General features: G+C 49.3%; 1 protein-coding gene across 1 annotated transcript in view; it reads right to left on the bottom strand.

Moving 5' to 3' along the window:
• PPP4C (protein phosphatase 4 catalytic subunit) overlaps positions 1-18,375 on the bottom strand; it is a 310,205-nt gene that overhangs the window by 50,836 nt on the left and 240,994 nt on the right. The window contains exon 8 of the mRNA XM_069652040.1: positions 5,691-5,880. Coding sequence (XP_069508141.1) covers positions 5,691-5,880 — 190 coding nt within the window. The remainder of the gene's footprint in view (positions 1-5,690; positions 5,881-18,375) is intronic.

Genomic DNA, 18,375 nt, shown 5'->3' with positions numbered 1-18,375 from the left:
GGCCCTCAGCTCCAACAGATAGATACGGAGTCTGGACTCCAACGGACGGTCAGCTCGTTGGCATGAGCTCCCCATCCCATGAGGGACGTGTCTGTCACGATCTTCACCTCTGGCCAGGGTAGCCAAAACAGAGCCCCCGTCATCAGATTGCCTTCGAAAGCCCACCACAGAAGGTCCTGGGCGACCGAGGGCGGAACCTGAACGGGGTCCAACATCCTGCCGGAGGACTGACCACTGGAGCTTGAGAGCCCATTGCAAAGATCTCATCCGCAACCTGGTCTCTGGCACCAGAAGAATGCAGGATGCCATGAGGCCGAGCAACCTCAAGAGCTCGAATGCTGGGAGACTCTGGGCATGCTGAAACTTGTGCACCATCTGCTGAATGTGTTGAGCCCTAACCTGGGGAGGAAAACACTGCCCCAGGGACGTGTCGAGCACTGCTCCGATGTACTGGAGCCACTGTGTTGGCATCAGGAGGGACTTCAAGTTGAGGGAGAAGACCAGGTTGTGAAGGGAGTGCCAGGTGACGGACAGATGATCCAGGACTTGCTAAGGAGAGCGCGCCCTGAACAACCAATCGTCCAGGCAGGGGCAGACGTGAATCCCCTTTCCTGAGATACACTGCCATCACCACCATGATCTTGGTGAAAACCCTCGGGCGGAGGTCAATCTGAACGGCAGGACCCGAAACTGAAAGTGCGAGTCGCCAACTGCCAACCTCAGGTACTTGTGCTTGGGATGGATCAGCACATGAAAATAAGCGTCCTTGAGGTCGAGAGACATCAACCAGTCCTGAAGTTGAAGGGCCTGGAGGACTTGTGAAAGAGTAACCATCTTGAACTTGTCCTTCCTGAGGAGCTTATTCAACCCGCGCAAGTCCATGATGGGTCTCGATCCCCCGTCTTTCTTCGAAATCAAAAAATAAGGGGAATACCATCCCTTGTTCCTCTCCGCTACAGGCACCAGTTCTATGGCGCCTTTCTCCAGCAGGGATTGAATTTCCTGCGCAAGGAACGGATTCAGACTCTTCAAAGAGATTCCCTGGTGGATTGTTGAGGCCTCTGCCGGAAAGGAAGACAGTAGCCGTGGGTTATGATCTCAAGAACACACATCTGAAGTAATGGCACGCCATTCTACAAGATGCTGCGCCAGCCTTCCCCCAACCGGAGAAGCATGGGCCTCATGACTGAGCTGAAGCGGCTGTGGCATTGGCGAAGGGCAAAGAGGCAACTGCTTGCGCGGCCTTGGCACCTCGAGTACCCCGTTTTCCACCTCTGGCACTCCTACAGTTGCCCCTTTGACTTGCAGCTCCTCTCGATTTAGTAAAGGAGTAATATCGAAAGGAATCTCCCCTCCATTGCTGTCCCCTAGGACGAAAAGGGGGAGGTTGGCGAACTGCAGCGCCCAACGACTTCGCTCTAGCTTTGGAGGTCTGCAACCTCTCAAGACTCTCGAGTCAGCCTTGCTGCCAAAAAGATGTACACCATCAAAGGGCATGTTGAGGAGCCGGGCTTGCACATCAGGCGCAAACCCAGACTTCCGCAACCATGCAAACCTGCGCATCACGGTGCTCGCCGCCATGGACTGGCTGAAACAATCTGCCACATCCAGACCCGACGGAACAGATTAACACATGGCAACCTTGCCATCCTGAACAAGGGCAAGAAAACCTATCCTGTTCCTCCCCTTTGGGAATATGTTCAGCAGCCAAAGATGCACAATTCCACAAAGTGTGTGCGTGAATCTTGCAAGGGCACCAAACAGAGTTGCCTGCTTTTAAAGCCATAACACCAGAAGAAAATACCTTCTTCGCCCAACCATCAAAGCGTTTGTCGTCTCCATCAGGAGGGATTGTAGGGTACGCCACCTGCTTCGCGGGGGCCGTAGCCGCCTGTACCACCAAACTCTGGTGTGGAGTGCGAGGACAAGTAGCAGGGGTTGCCACTGGCTGGATGATATTTTTTCGGCAATGACTCTCCGGAGCAGTCCAAGCCGCTGCCACCCTTCGTTGTAAGGCTATGGGAAATGGCAACACTGGGTGGATCTTGGTCCAAAATATCTGTGAGGTCACCCTGCAGAAAATCCACAGATGGAGCCAACCAACCCAGATATTCGGTACTCCAAGGGTTGGAACAATTCCACCCTGGGAGGAGGAACAGAGTATGGTGGAAAACAGGCCGCACAGACTTGCTGAGCGACTTCCTAGGAGCCTCCGCAGCTCTCTGGGGTACCTCCGGCAAAAATTCCTCAAAAGGCTTTGAGGGCGCGGATGGGAGCGGCGTCGACAAATTAGACCGCGGCATCGAGGCCGGAGCCTCAAGCGTGTCCTTCGACAGCCTCGGCGCCGATGGCTTCCTTGGAGCCGGAGCCTCCAGAAATGGGACCTGGAGCGGGTACGATGGCGATCCTTGTCCGACCGAGACCTCGAAGGTTCTCGGTGATCGTGCTGACCACCTGAGCCTGAAGGTGTGCGAGCGGTGGCTCTAGAGCGTTCCTCGCCGGCTTCTCTCGAAGGCACGGCCGGACTGTGCCCTGCGATTGAAAAATCGCCAACATCTCCTTACGGAAGGGGTCCCATTCCTCCAGAGATTAATGCTTGGTAGGACAAGAAACCCGCCGTCTGGCGGAGTCCTCAGACGAGGACGTGGAGGCGACCGATGACGGCGCTTCCTAGCATGCCTCGAAGAGGGCGAGTAATGGCGGGACCCACTCCTGGAACTAGACCCCCCCCCCGGACTTACGCCGACGGAGAGTCTCCCCTCGAATCGTCGGTCGAAAGTCCAGCGGACTTCGATTTACAGAGTTTGGAAACCATACCCGCCGGCAGCTGCTTCTTCCGCTCCCGCAAGGCCTTCGACGTCAAAGACTGGCATTCGTCACAGTCATCAGTGGCGTGGCTCTCACCCAGGCACCAGAGGCAGATGTCGTGCAGGTCCGTCAGACATCTTGGAACCGTAGTCCCGACACTTCTTGAAGCCCGACTTCAGGGTAGCAGAAGACAGACATTTTCTCGTAGAAAATACAATATTCGTAAGAACCGATACACCAGAACCGAAGTGCCGAGATTTCAAAGCAAACACGTTCGTGGAAAAAACAGAACTGAGGCTACGGGCGACGTGCGTCCTACATCTAACATCTGGTGACGTTGGCCGTCAGAGGAGGTCCTCGAGGGAGCGTATCGACGCAGGACACCTACACCGAAAAAGTTTTCCGAAGCAGCACAGCTGTGGTAATCACTGTCAAAGAATACGGAGGACACCATCCCCCGAAATATACCCTTATATCTACTCTGTTAGAATGGAGAAACAGTTTATAAGGAAATACTTTTCAGAATGGCAGAACATTTCTAAAGTAATAACTTTAGAAACTGTTCAGAGTTAATTGCCAACCAACTTCTTTTGCAAGTAACATGCATTTTCTATTCTAGGCAAAAGGCCCATAGAAGTCTTTCCCTTAATCCTGGGAGCATGAGTGTTATCAGTGGCAGAAGAGGGGAGGTGGGTAGGGGGGGGGGGGGGCGCCACTAGGGTCTAGTGTCCAACAGGCAGATCAGGATAGCTTCTTAAGTAGCATAAGTCAGAGTTCCAAAGAAAGACTGTTAGAACAAGTAAGTACTTTAGAGTTAGTCAAGGGTCCAGGGGCTTCACAGATGACAACTTAGGATTCCAGCAGGGGCCTGAGTACACTGGACGAAAGGACTGGCAATCACAGAAAACAACCCAAAACTACACAGGAATCACAAGAGACTTAAGTAAATAACCAAGCCAGCACAGTAACTCTGCACAGAGGATTTGGCAGCAGGACGACTACAGGATCTGCAGCCAAAAACCCAGTCCTTGAATTCCTTCAAGAAGACAGGACACTGGAAGGACTTTTGCAGCAGGAATCACAGGGAAGGCTCTAGGGAAGGTTTTTTCTCGTGGCTGGATGAAGCTATGGCTTTGGCGCCTTTTTCAGGAGCACAGGAGACAGAATATCGCTGGTCAGATTCTCATCGTTTGCAAGGTCCAGCCCTCTGGTGAGGGGACTTTTCAGACTGGAATCGTGCCTCTGGAGATCCAGTAGGAGCCCCACGAAGTTTCAGCGAGATGAATTCGGAAGACCGTGCACTGCACAATGGCTCGAGGTCCCAGGGAATTGCAGCCCTGCAAGGTTGCAGCACACTGTGGGATGGCTCAAAATGCAGGTATTCTTGAGTCTAGTGGGTCACACCAGGCTCTGGTTCGGGGCCATCGTTTTCTGAGTCCCAAGTCTATTGGAAGGAAGAGCTACAACAGGCTCCCTGGTCGCTGGAAATTGTTTCAGCCGCAAATTCTTCATCTTCCTCTTTGGTTTTTGTGCCAGTGTCAACATGATCGAAACAGACAGCAACGATTGACACTGATCAGGATGCAGCAAGTGAATCACGTGGTGAGCTCAACACTGCTCCAGCAAGGCCAGTCTTTGTGGTAGAAAGCAGCAGCTACAAGACTACTTGCCTTGGGCCACAAGCTGGCACCTGCGACATTTTAAGCCCAAACAGATAACTGATACATCAAGGATGCTCTGGATGAAGCTTGTTGATTATCTTCAACTCTCGGATCTCGCTCTCGGATCTTCAACAGGCTGTAACTCTTAGTGGTCTAGGCTGAGAAACTGCTGCAAATTCCTCCTTTATCCCCAATTCAACCCAGAGTTTCCCCAAGCCCACTAATGGTAAGGCTCTGCACCAAATTGCCAAGGGCTGTCCAATCATGGGCATCCTCTTGCCCCACATCTGCCCAGCAAAAAGCATAACGCTGGTCAAGGTTTAGATTGGGACTAGACAGTTGAGCGCCCACAACCTGTCAGACGCTCAAATAACCACTTTGCCCAGGAAACTCAGTTAAGGAAATGCCATATTTGATTAGCTCTTTCCCAGGCAAAACCTTGTGTATGAAGAACAAATGGCAAGATGGCTAAAGGACTGGCTGAGGAATACATGGCACAATAATTTTAAGTATGTGGTAAAAAGCAAAAGTGCATGCAGGGAAAACCAAAACTATATATTATATATTTTTTTAAAAAACAATGCTGCCTCCAGCCCTTCTTAGACTCAAACATTTTACTACAAAGAAATAGGACAAGGGATACAAAGCACTCCTGCAGCATGTCACAGTAAGGTGATGTGTGGTGCAAAAAAACAAAGAATGTTGCACACTCCTTCACTGGTAGCCTCAGGGACTGACCAGTTCACTCAAAAGAGGAGCTGAGCAAGAGAAGTAGAGCAAAAGTGTTTAACTTTCCTTCAAAAGTCAGGAATCAAATTGTAGCAAAACGTTGGAGGGTTTCTATTTGAGTCAATGGAGGGAAAGCTGCAAAATGAAATTCTTCCCTAGCACTTACCAGGTTAACACATCCTCACTGTGGAGTCTGAAGAGACTTCTAAAGCCAGGCTACCATTTAGGAAGATGACAATTAAGGAAGACCCATTTAAACTCACTACACAAAATGGCTCCAACAGTGGGCAGCCTTCTAAAATACGTAGAGGTCCCATCAACCGGTGAGACATTTTAGACAAGATGGGTTACCAGCAAGGGAATAATTACTCCAGAAAATGTAAGGCCATTAAATCTTCCAAATCTCAAATTTGACATATCCAACATACAACTGGCCCAATATGGCTAGAAACATGCATTCACCTTGCAGTGTCAGCACTTGCAGATACTCACCGATAGCAATAGTTTGGTGCAGACCACACCGTCAGCACAGTCTCGTTGAAATGCCACTTGTAACCTTCCATCACCAGCTGGTGGGCACGGCATATCATGTCGATGTCGTTCGCTGCATTGAACTGCGCTACCACGTCACTGCCAAAGAGGTAGCCTGCACCCCGGGGGCTCACTCCCCATCCTGTTGTATCTTAATTGCCAGTGGGAAATAAATTAAAGACTGTAAAATATAGCAATGGCTAAGTGCCAACCATCAAGCAGGGTTAATGCAACATCATGTACCTGTTCAATTATGTGCTTAACACCCCATCAGAAACACATATGCTCACCGTCACAAAATACTAGATAATTAAGCTCACGTTCGTCAATTTGATGCCAAAACTGAAGTTCTGCAATTTGCTAGAGGCAGAACCAGTGTTAATAGCACAGTACCTGGCTGTAACCAAGTTTAAATTACACCAGCAATGTAGCTGAGGATCCTCCATGCAAGCACCTTCAGCCACAAGAAGGAAGGAGATGAACACAATCTATGGGAAAGCCCAGCCTTGAATCAACTAGTACAAGAACATTTCTGAAGTCCAACTAAGGGCTTAGTAAAGCCATTCAACTGAGGCAGTACAAGACTCCACTCTTAGTATAAGGCTGTACCACCCGACTTCATGGTAGCATAGACCGAGCAGCCAGGCTCATCTTTAGGAGGGAGAGAGGGCTGTAGAATCAGTACAAGTGAAATTGTAATACAAATGGCCCAAAGAAACACTAAAACACTATGTAAAAATAAAGGCTTTATTTAAACTGCCATGGGTTTCCTCCCCAGTGCCAATGCCTTTTTTGGTGATTTTGGTATTTCTCCATTCAATGCCTTCTAACGTTTTCTGTTTCATTAACCCCTTAAGTGCCAAGGACTAGGTATCTCGTCCTTGGCAACAGGGTGGTAATTCCAAGGACAAGATACCTCGCCCTTGGCACTTAAGGGGTTAAATACAGGTAGGCCCAGATAAATCTAGGGGTAAGTAAGCACTAACTTTATATGAAATCACAATATAAAAAACACTAAACTATACTTGGGACCCAAGTATAGACCTTATTTGAAGTACCTTAAAGTAGTTCTAGGGACGCCAAAACATTTTCATACACATTCAGTATACTTTGGTAGTAAAAACCAATGGTTACTTTTCACAATTACATTCATTAATGCAAGGGCAGTAGACCCAACCTGTTGTACAAGGACTCTGACAAATCACATAAGCAGTCAACGGGACAACATACTTTTGGTGCATAGTGGAACACTTATTCTAGGTGCAGTAAAAACCTTACTACTTTTGTCATAACAGTTATAGTAGGCGAATAAAACCAAAGAGTGTAATATACAATTACCGGTGCTTTTGAAATCAGGGAACCCCAGATAGAAATAAGCAGCAACTTTTTAAACTTATTTTTGGATGGCACACATCACAAGGTAAGTAAAACCCACATACTTTCTTTAACCTTACAAGGAAGGGGCAGTAAAACCAATGTCATACTTTACTGAATGACTCAGTTATTCTAGGCAGGCAACAACCTAATACAGACTTAAGGACATGCTAGCAGCAAGTCAGGGGAAACAAGACCCAGTTGGGGGTCACGCATACAATTATCCTCAAAGGACTAATCGGGTGATACCAACACTTTACTTTTGGGAAGGGGCACAACGTAATCACAGGAGAGTAAAATACCTTCACATCTACTTTCTATTAGACTGGCAAAACAGTTGCTAAGGAATGAACGATGTTAACCATACTTAAGAATAGTGCATCACACATTCAAGATCAGTAAGAACTTTTATAACTGTTCACTCTTAAAATTACCTTTACCAACCAACTCTTTACAAGTAAGTTACTTTTAAACACTTCTTTTCTTTTTTTTCTTTTGTAGACAGAAGTCCCAATCCCTTGAAAGGCTTTACCTTATTCTTGGAGCATGAGTGTTCTCAGTGGAGGAAGGGGGGGGGGGGGGCGGGGAGTCACTAGGACTAGTGACCAACAGGCAGTGTCAGAATAGGTTCTTTAGTAGCAAAGGTCAGAGTTCCTTAGGAAAACTTGGCAAACAGGTGAGTGAGTACTTACAAGAGGGTCCAGGGGCTTCGCAGAAGACAGCCTAGCAGGATTCCAACAGTGGGACTGGGTGCACTGGATGAGAGGCATCATCACAGAAAACAACCCACAGCTACAAAGAAATCCTAACAGGCTTAAGGTAAGTACATACCCAAGCCGACACAGTAGCTCAGCATTGAAGATTTTGCAGCAGGAGAACTTAAAGGTCTGCAGCCAAATACCCGGTCGGTGGATTCCTTGTAGTGGCGACTGAAAACAAGACCTCAAAAGGAACTTTGCAGCTGGGGTTGAAGAAGGCTCTAGGCAAGGTTTCCTTCGCGGCTGAATGTGGTTCTGCGGATTTGGCACCTTTTCAAGGAGTGCAGAAAATCAGTTGAATTCTTGTCGTTTTAAAGGTCCAGTATTCTGGTGATGGGACTTTTTGGACTCGGTTCTTGTCTCTGGAGATTGACCAGGATGCCCACGAAGTTTCAGCGAATTTCAGAAGACCGTGCACCGCACGATGGCTTGAGGGCCCAGGTTACTGGGGTATTGCAACAATGCAAGGTCGCAGCAACGCGTGGGATGGCTCAAAAATGCAGGTCTTTGAGTCTAGTGGGTCTCACCAGGCTCTGGGTTGGGGTCGTCGTTTTCAGAGGCCCCAGGTCGATTGGAAGGAAGGGCTAAAAAAGGCTCCGGTTACACAGCAGGCTCTCCGGTCGCTAGAAATCGTCTCCACCGCTTTTCCTTAGTCATCCTCTTCAGTTTAAGTTCCAGTGGTCGACATATCTTCAGCTTCCAGGTTCGCAGTACTTACCAGGAATTACAGCACAACCTCTGCATTCTCTCCCTGCATTTTACAAGAAGGGGCGGTCTGGTTGTCCAATCAGGACAGCCAGCCCCCCCCACTGGGATTTGTGTCCATTCAAGCAAGGCGCAAGACAAAGGGCTGGGGACTTTTGGACTTCTCCCTCACTTCTTGCTCACAGAGAGTGGAGCCTGGGCGGGGAGTCCAGGGGATTCCCGCCTAAGACACAAATCACAGTTATTTCCCACCCTGGATGAAAGGGGAAGGAACAAGAAACACTAAAATGGCCAAAAAAGAAGACTGGGGCCATTTTGGTAAAAAACAGACAACCTTAGACCCCTTTTCTGCAGCTGTGAACACAGACCAAGGTAAAGGTGCACCAAATTAATGCAATGCATCACTGCCACTAACCATTGAAGGTAAGCTTGTCACTAACAGAATTGTTACAGTTTTAGTGTGAAAGGGTATTAGGGAGAATTCTCAAAAATGTGCCAATTCCCTTCACCTTAGAGACCCACAACAACTATTGGATTTTGAGGACTTGATTTTTTTTTACCTGGAAAGAGTGCAAAACTCCCTCCCCCCCCCCCCCTGCTTGCGTTTTAAGATAACTCCACAGGCATCTTTTCGTGTGTGTTACACAGCACCTTCAGTGCAGTGAGACAGGGATATCTTTTTAGACTTCCCAAAGGTTTAAGTACCTTCTCTGGGATCTACTGTTTCCCTGAGAAGAACAAGTTACTTCTTACCTTGTAACGTTCTTTCAATGGAATGTTCCTCCGACGTATTCCTCATCTTCGATATGTTTCTAGCTTGCTGTACTCGGACATTTTTTCTGTAGAGGGCGCTGCGCGTCGACGTCCGGCGAGTCTATGTCCCTCAACGGCCAATGTATCGGCGCCAATGTCACCATGCCCCTAAATAGCCACGCGCAGCATCCGTTGCTCAGTTCCGTTTTGTAGCATAAGAAAAGTCATGCCTGAATTGGTTATTGACCTTGAAGGAGCGTAAACTGCAACCACAAGGGACGTATTACTGCGGGGATGGATGGGAGGGGCGATGAGGAATACGTCAGAGGAACATACCATCGAAAGAATGTTACAAGGTAAGAAGTAACTTGTTCTTCGAAGGGATTGTGTCCTCCGACGTATTCCTTATCTTTGATAGACTCCCATAGCAGTGGTGTGCAATTGGAGGTGGGAGTAAGAATGTCATGTATCCCTTTAGGGATGGACCGAATGTAATACAGCTTTGCCAAATCTGGTCTCTTGACTAGTGGAGGAATCCAGGTTGTAAAATTGTGAATGTATGTGCGGACGACCATGTGGCAGCCGCACATATGTCTCTGACCGGTACCCCTCTTTGGCGGGCCGAAGAGGCTGCGATACCCCTGGTTGAATGAGCCCTAAGATTTTGGGGTGGCTCTTTCCCCGCCAGTTTGTAACATTCCAAAATGGCCAAAATAATCCACCTACCTGGAAATGGTTTCTTTTGTTATGGGTAATCCCAACTTGTGACCCGAGTATCCTACAAACAGTTGGTCTGCTTGCCTGATCCTAGCCATTCTGCTGATGTAAATGCTTAGAGCTCGCCTTGGGTCCAGCCTATGTAGCCTTTCTTACTCTTTCCCCGGATGGGGAGGAGGGTAGAACGAAGGTAAGGTAATTTTCTGAATAATATGAAATTCAGAAACCACCTTTGGGAGGAAATTAGGCTTCACCTGTAGGACAACTTTGTCCTTGTGGAAAATTGTATGTGGGGGTTTACAGGAGAGAGCGTGTAGCTCGCTCACCCTCCTAGCAGATGTTAGTGCTATCAATAGGACAGTTTTAAGCGTGAGAAATCTCAGCGAACAAGAGTGAAGTGGTTCGAATGGAGTGCCCATTAGGAAGTTTAAGACTAAATTTAAGTCCCATAAGGGAACTTGGAATGGTTTTGGAGGATAAATATTAGTTAATCCCTTGAGAAATTGTATCACTAGAGGTAGTTTGAAATACGATTGTTCCTCCGCAGTGCGCTTGAAGATTGAAAGCGCTGCGAGATAGCCTTTTACAGTGCCAACTTGAAGGCCTGAGTTTGCCAAGTAGAGTAGAAACGATAACCCCGTTGGTGTACCACATGAAAGTGTCAATATTCCCTTCTCTACACCAGCTGCAAAATTTGTTCCAATGGCAGCGGTATAAAGACGTTGTTGCTGGCCTTCTGGCCGAAAGCAACACCTCCATGACATCATCAGGGAGATCCCAATCCTTGTACCTCACCCTTTCAGAAGCCAAGCGTGAAGGTTGAGGGTGCTGATGTCTGGATGGAGAACCTGACCTCCCTTGTGCGAGAGAAGATTCTCTTTGAGTGGAAGACGGATTGGAGGGCAGGTGGACATATCTAGAAGGTCTGGTACCACGTTCTCCTGGCCAGTCCGGGGCAATTAGGATCATGGTTTTCCGGAATCTTCTCAACCTCCTGATCATTTGAGGAATAACAGGGACTGGTGGAAACGCGTAAAGGAGTGGAAACTCCCAGTCCACTACGAACGCATCTCCTATGCTCCTCTCGGGGGAAATTCCCTTGAACAGAACAAATCGCAATTTCTGTTGGTGCTTGTGGCGAACAGATCCACCTAAGAGGTTCCCCAAAGGGCGAAGATCTCTTGAAGGAATTCCTGAGCTAGCTCCCACTTGTGGGAGACTGCTCTGACTTCTCAGAGTGGCCGCTGTCAAGTTCTTCTCTCCGGCTAGGTGGACTGCCGCTAGAGAGATTCCTTCCTGAATTGCCCAAAACCAGAGCTGCATTGCCCCTCTGCACAGTGGCAGTGACCCTATGCCTCGCCTCCTCTTTTGTTGAGGTAGTGCATGGCCACCGTGCTGTCCGTCATTATCAGGACATTTCTCCCCTGTACTGATGGTAGGAAAGCTTTCAGCGCTAGTCTGATCCCTCTCAGCTCTAATAGGTTGATGTGTAGTCTGGACTCCGATGGAGACCAACGACCGCTGATGGTCAAGTCGTTGGCATGGGCTCCCCACCCAGTGAGTGAGGCGTCTGACTACTGTTATCTCCGGCCATGGTTGCCAAAACAGTTCTCCTTTCAAGATTTTCTCTGGATAGGCCCACCATTGAAGGTCGCGGGCTACCTTGTCCGGAATCCGGAGGAGATCTGTCATTCTCCCTGAGAATTGCGACCACTGAGTTCAGTGCCCACTGAAGAGATCTCATTCTCAGGCGAGCCTCTGGCACAAGGAAGATGCAGGATGCCATGAGGACTAGCAACCTCAAAAAGTTGAAGGCTGGGAGACGTTGGGCATTTTGAAACTGGTTGACCATCTGCAGAATATCTTGAGCCCTCACCTCTGGTGGCGAGGCTTTTCCCAGGGAAGTGTCCAGGACCACTTCAATGAACTGGAGTCTCTGTGATGGTATCATCTGTGACTTCTTTAAATTGAGGGAGAAGCCCAGTTTGTGAAGGAAATGGCAGACATAATCTAGCTGGATCTGAGCTTGTTCCAAAGATACAGCCCTGATCAGCCAATCGTCCAGGTAGGGGTATACGTTGATCCCTTCCCTCCTTAGACTCGCAGCCACTACCGGATTAGCTTGGTGAAGACCCTCGGGGCGGAGGTGAGCCCAAATGGCAGAACTCGAAATTGATAATGAGTCGCCAATTGCGAACCTCAGGTATTTCCTGTGTTTGAGATGGATTGGCACATGGAAATAAGCATCCTGAAGGTCCAGCGATACCAACCAGTCCTGGAGCTGGAGGGCCTGAAGGATCTGAGAGAGAGTTACCATCTTGAACTTGTTCTTCCTGAGGAACTTGTTCAATTCTCCTAAGTCCAGGATGGGTCTCAGTCCTCTGTCCTTCTTTGGTATGAGAAAGTAGGGGGGGGAGAGAAGAGTACCAGCCCTTGTTACTGTCCGCTACAGGTACCGGTTCTATGGCACCTTCCTCTAGCAGGTCTATAATTTCCTGCAAGAGGAGCGGATCTGGAACTTTTAGAGAGCTGTTCCCCGGTGGATGACTGAGGGATGTGTAGAAACGGTAGGCAGTAACCCTGGGCAACTGTCTCCAATGCCCAAGCATCTGACGTAACAGCCTGCCATTCCGTCAGATGGGGAGTTAACCTGCCCCTTACAGGTGTTGTGTGGAAAGACCTCAGAGTGGTTTGGGGCGGCTGATGCAGATGCCGAGGGTAAAGAGGCTGCTGCTGCGGCCTTAGTACTTTTTACCCGTCCACCTCGGGTGGATCTCCTTTGGCCTCTTTGAGCCGGCTGTCCTCTGCCTTTCCCGAATGCGGAATAATAGCAAAAGGACTTTCCTCTCCGAGAGGTTCCTGAGGGGCGAAAAGGAGTTTGGCGGATAGCAGCTCCTAAAGATTTTGCTGCTGCTTTAGATGTCTGCAACTTTTCCAGACTGTCATCAGCCTTTTTTCCGAATAATGAAGAGCCGTCAAAGGGCATATTCAAAAGTCTGGCCTGTACATCTGGAGCAAAGCCAGACTTTAGCAACCATGCATGCCTACGGATTGTTGTACTTGCCGCCATGGCCCTGCTGATACTGTCAGCGGAATTGATGCCAGTTTGAAGTGACTCGCACATGGCATCTTTGCCATCTTTAATAATGTTAAGGAAGGCTTCCTTTTCCTCTCCTTCGGGTATGCAGTCAGCCGCTGATGAAGCACACTCCCACAGCGTGTGACTGAACCTGGCGAGCGTTGGTGGCGTTGATGGACTTCAACACCATACTACAAGCAGAGAAGACTTTCTTTGCCATAGAATCGTACCTCTTGTCATCTCTAGCCTGTGGGACAGTAGGGTAAGCGGTCCTGCTGCTTGATGAAGTTGCCGCTTGGACCACCAGGCTCTCTGGAGTCGGGTGTTCCGATAAGCATTCAGGGTCAGCTGCAGCTACCCTATACTTGGCTGATAATCTTTTATTGACAGCAGGGATAACTTCACGAGTTTCCCAACTAGATGCAATCTTTCTTTGTAAGGCTGCAGGGAAGAGGACCACAGGATCCTCCTGTGGACCTTTGTCTAATATGTCTGTCAGGTCATCCTGTTGAAAAACAGGCGAAGGCACAGACCAACCCATAAATTCAATCATTCTTGCCATCAGGGTTCTATAGGGTGTTTCGGCATGTTCCCCTGGGTCTGGCTTAACAAAATCCACTTCTGGGGAAGTGTCCAGCCCACTTGCCTCATGTAATGACTCCTGTAGGTCTTTCAACCTTCTTTCCTCAGAGGTGAAATCCTTTGAAACAGGTAGTGTGGTCCTCTGCAACCCGAAGGTTTCCTGGTCAGAATCTTCCCCTTCTTCATACATTGAAGATAATCCAGGGTACTCTGACCTCTGAAATGGTATAAAACCCATTTCTAAGGCAGAAGGAGCCAAACTCGTCATTATTGGGCGAGAAAATGTTGATGTCGTCGCTGATGTGACAGGCTTCGAAGGTGCCGAGAAGAGCATCGAGAAAACTGGAAGAGGCCTCGAAGAACTCGAGAGGATCGGGATCCTACTCGAGGATGTCGACGACGGTCTCGGCGTCGTGCCGGAGGCTCTTGGAATCACCGTTGGCTGTGGAGTAGACGTGGTCTTCTCTTTCATCAGGGTCGATGTCGGTGTGGGCGATGGCATCGAGTCAATCGACGCGAAGAACCCTTCGACAACTGCGTCGATCCATGCGTCAAAGGGATCTTCGACGACGGTGCCTTCTTACCTGATGGCCCGTGGCGCTCTCGGGTGGAATGTTTCGCCGCGTGCTGCGACTTGCAGCGTTTTGATTTTTTGGGTTTTTCACCCGGGGTATCACCCTCGGCTGTCTTCGAGGGGGTCGAGGCCACTTTCTCGAAGACGCTTAACACTTTCTTCCTGAATTCCTCCTACTCATCCTGAGAGCTGCGTTTTGTGGGGCAGGAGACCCTTTCTGGGGAAACAGACGACGAGGAAGGGGATCTTCGACGTCTCTTCTTTGAGTGTCTTGATCTCGACGAATGGTGGGAGCTACTTCGAGATCTAGAATCGAAATGTTTGATGGCGAGGAGACGAATGCCTCGACTCAGCCGAAGAAACTTTCGAGGAGGTTTTGACTGGCTTAACTCTCTCGAGCTTCCCCTTGCGCTCCTTCAAGGCTTTCGCCGTCATGGACATGCAGTCCTCACACTCCGAACAATGATGCTCGGCTCCCAAGCACCACAAGCAGATCGTGTGTGGATCTGCTATCGACATTTTTTTACCGCAGTCTCGACATTTTTTTAAGCCGGATCGCGGCGTTGTCGGTTCCGATGAAGATGCCATCGAGAACGAGTTGGTATATTCGAGTAGATGAAGGTTTATCTGACTGAACAACGATGTTACGAGGCCCCACAAAGCGCAAATAAAACGGAACTGAGCAACGGACGCCGCGCGTGGCTATTTATGGGCATGGTGATGTCGATAAGGTGGCCGTCGAGGGACATCGGCGGATGTCGACGCGCGGCGCCCTCTACAGAAATAATTTCCAAGGCCAGCAAGCGGGAAACTTATTATCAAAGATAAGGAATACGTCAGAGGACACAATCCCTTCGAATGTAAGGTTAAATTTGACTTTACTAGTCTTTAAATTCCTAGACCCAGCACACACTATTTTCCTATAGAGTGTTGGAGGGGTTACCTAGCATCCCGTATCTAGAAACTCATGTAGCAGTCAAATGCTACCCTTTTCTATTGAAATGGCTGGTGGCAGGGGTTTAACAACGAACTACCATGATTTTTCCCGACCGAACTACAGTAGCTAAAAATCACGGGAGCCATGTTTTTCAAGATGGCACCTGAAGCCCCTTTGTTTAAACGGGTCCCGGTCTTTTTTTGCCATTTCTTTTTGGCAAGGTCCTTCTAGTGTTTGTCTGTGTGCCAAACCAGGTTTGGTCCCTTTGTTTCCATGCCTTTGGAGGGCTTCAGGAAGACCGCCTCTGGCGTCACAGTCTGGAGTGGGCAGGAAGTGAGGGATGGGCCCAAAATGCAGTGTGCTTAGTCTCCTAGGAGACCCAAGTGCATTCCGGCGTGGTTGGTTGGCTGACTGTCCGGCAAGGACAGCCAGCCTGTTGGGTGAGTGGAAGCTAGGCTGGAATGAATGAGAGGAAACTGTTTAAAAGTCGAGTCTCTTGGACAGGAAAGCAGAGTCGACCACTGGAAGGAAAGAACCGAAGAAGAGCTGGAAGAGGACGGCTGCTGGAACTCCTGGACCATTGGCTTGCCCGGTGAAGCACTGCTGCAGGTCCAAATCGCCAAAGCTCCTTTCGACAGAGAAGCCCCTTCAAAGACAACTTCTTCCTTTGAGTTGGAGGGACCAATCAACTCCTGGATACCATTCTCAGAGCTGGTTACGATTAACCAGGTGGGGGTGGGTGCAGGGGACACCAGTTTGTGTACTTGATGAACAGCTACTCCAACTGAAGTGACTCCATTTTGTCCACGTTTTCCGACAAACCCGTGCAGGAGTCCCTACGTTCTCCCTCTTGTCCCCACAACTGAGGTTCAGGAACAGTGAGATCTGCAGGAACTGCCAGGAACCAACTTCAGCTGCATCTTTTTGCTGCATACTAAGGCACTGTGCCGTCATGGCCACTGGGCAAGGACCACTAGTTCCATCATATAAAGGACCCAGTCCTAGCGCCTTCGGCGCCAAGCTCGTGAGATAGTGTGCTCCACACACTATTTCTCATGATCTTTCTGCCCCTGCAGGGTCCCCACGTGCATCCAGGTCAGGCGTGGCCATAGGAAAACATTGGGCTGCAGGTGCAGCATCCTCCGAGTGCATGAAGGTGGGGCCACAAGGCGGAGCCAAGGGGGCGTGGCTGGGACCAGGCTATTTAAGCCTGCCCCGCCCGCATGCAAGCACTTCGCGTTAGTCTGCGTATAGCAGCGTAACGCTCACCGCCGCCTGAAGCGCTCTTACCGGATTTCAGCAATACCATCGCTTGAAGCGCAGTTTACCCGATGCCAGCAACATCTCCAGCGCGCATCTTACCTGATTCCAGAGATACCATCGCCTGAAGCGCATCCTCACCTGTTCAGGGCGTCTAAACTACGCGGAAGCTCGTCTCGTTCAGCATCCTCGCACATCCATCCAGCAACCGCCGGCAAGCCTTCAGATAGCTGCCTCTCGTCAGAGGTCGCCAGGCCATTTCTGCAGGAGAAAAGGACAAGGTTAGAAACAACAAAGACTTTACGATAAGGTCGTGCGCAACACATTCCTCGCGCTTGACCTTAGAACCAAAACTTAACTTCTACTTGGGACATCGTAGACTCCTCTGGCCCCCATTCGGACTCGCTTCCAACACGGCAACTCCGCTGGACCCTTCACCACCTATTGGGGAGAAGGAAAGACATTACAAGGGCTATGGACAATAATGACGGAAAAAAGACATTGCAAAAGGATACAGACAATCATTGTTGAGAAATACTTACCTTAGAAGTGGATCAGCCACAGCCGATCTGGGCTGCCACGCACATGGACCAGTGAAGAAACTAGGTTCATTAAAGGCGCCCCTGCAGTTGAGAAGCAGGACGGAGAACTCATCGTCATAAATAAACAGGTGAGACTATATGGGTAAACGCATGCTCATCTCGTTCTGGGAAGAAAGGTTCGAGGGAAATCACAGTCCGGCCACAGCATTCTCACGGCCTCTTGTACTCGCTCAGGGGCAGTGTCAGCAACCAGCACAGTCCACACTACCAGAGCAGGGGAATAAGCCTGATCCAGGGGAGCAAAGTCCAGGGAGGGCTGCAACCGTGCCCCCAACGCCCCCGAAGAGACCAGGTGAGCATAACATGTGCCAACCCGATTGATAGAAAGCTTCTCTCGCGGTGAAAGTTTGTGGAACTTTCCCAGCTTGCAGGCCTAATCAGCTTGTGACCCAACATACGATTCTTTTTCATGCAAACTACTTTTGAGATCTTTCGCTAAGACTTTACTGTTTACTTCAAGAACTGCCCTTTCCTATCCAAGACACTTCTCCATTCACTTTGGCCTAGGCCTATTGAACTGAATAGAGTCCTCTAGTGAGCAAAAACCATTTGCACTGCCTAAGAAAGTATGTGATCTATTCTGCAAACTATTAAGCCAACACAGTACCCTCAGCATTGAAGATTGTGCAGCAGGAGAACTTCAGGGTCTGCAGCCAAGTACCCAGTCAGTGGATTCCTTGTCGTGGAGACCGAAAACAAGAAGGAACTTTGCAGCAGGGATCAATATATAAGGCTCTAGGCATGGTTTTCTCACGGCTGAATGCGGTTCTGGCGCCTTTTCAAGACGCACAGAAGACAGAAAATCAGGGTTGAATTTGTGTCGTTACAAAGGTATAGCAGTCTGGTGAGTGGATTTTTCAGACTGTCTCTAGAGATCCACGAGGATGCCCACGAAGTTTCAGCGAGATTCGGAAGCCTGCACTGCACAGTGGCTCGAGGTCCCAGGTTATTGGGATATTGTAACAGCAGGTCGCAGCAACGCGTGGGATGGCTCAAAATGCAGGTCTCCTTGAGTCTAGTGGGTCTCACTAAGCTCTGGGTCGTCGTATTCGTAGGCCCCTGCAGGCTCTCAGGTAGCTGGAAATCGTCTCAGCCGCTTTTCCTTCATCTTCCTCTTCAGTTAAGTTCCAGTGGTCGACATATCTTCAGCTTCCAGGTTCGCAGTATTTATCAGGAATTACAGCACAACCTCTGCATTCTCTCCCCGCATTTTACAAGAGGCGGTCTGGTTGTCCAATCAGGACAGCCAGCCCACCACTGGGATTTGTCCCCATTCAAGCATGGCATAAGACAAAGGGCTGGGGA

This window comes from Ambystoma mexicanum, chromosome 3p (assembly GCF_040938575.1).
Source record: "Ambystoma mexicanum isolate Mex_15411 chromosome 3p, UKY_AmexF1_1, whole genome shotgun sequence".
Classification (NCBI taxonomy): domain Eukaryota; kingdom Metazoa; phylum Chordata; class Amphibia; order Caudata; family Ambystomatidae; genus Ambystoma; species Ambystoma mexicanum.
The sequence above is the reverse complement of the archived record's forward strand: the minus strand, read 5'-3'. Positions and strand labels throughout refer to the sequence as shown.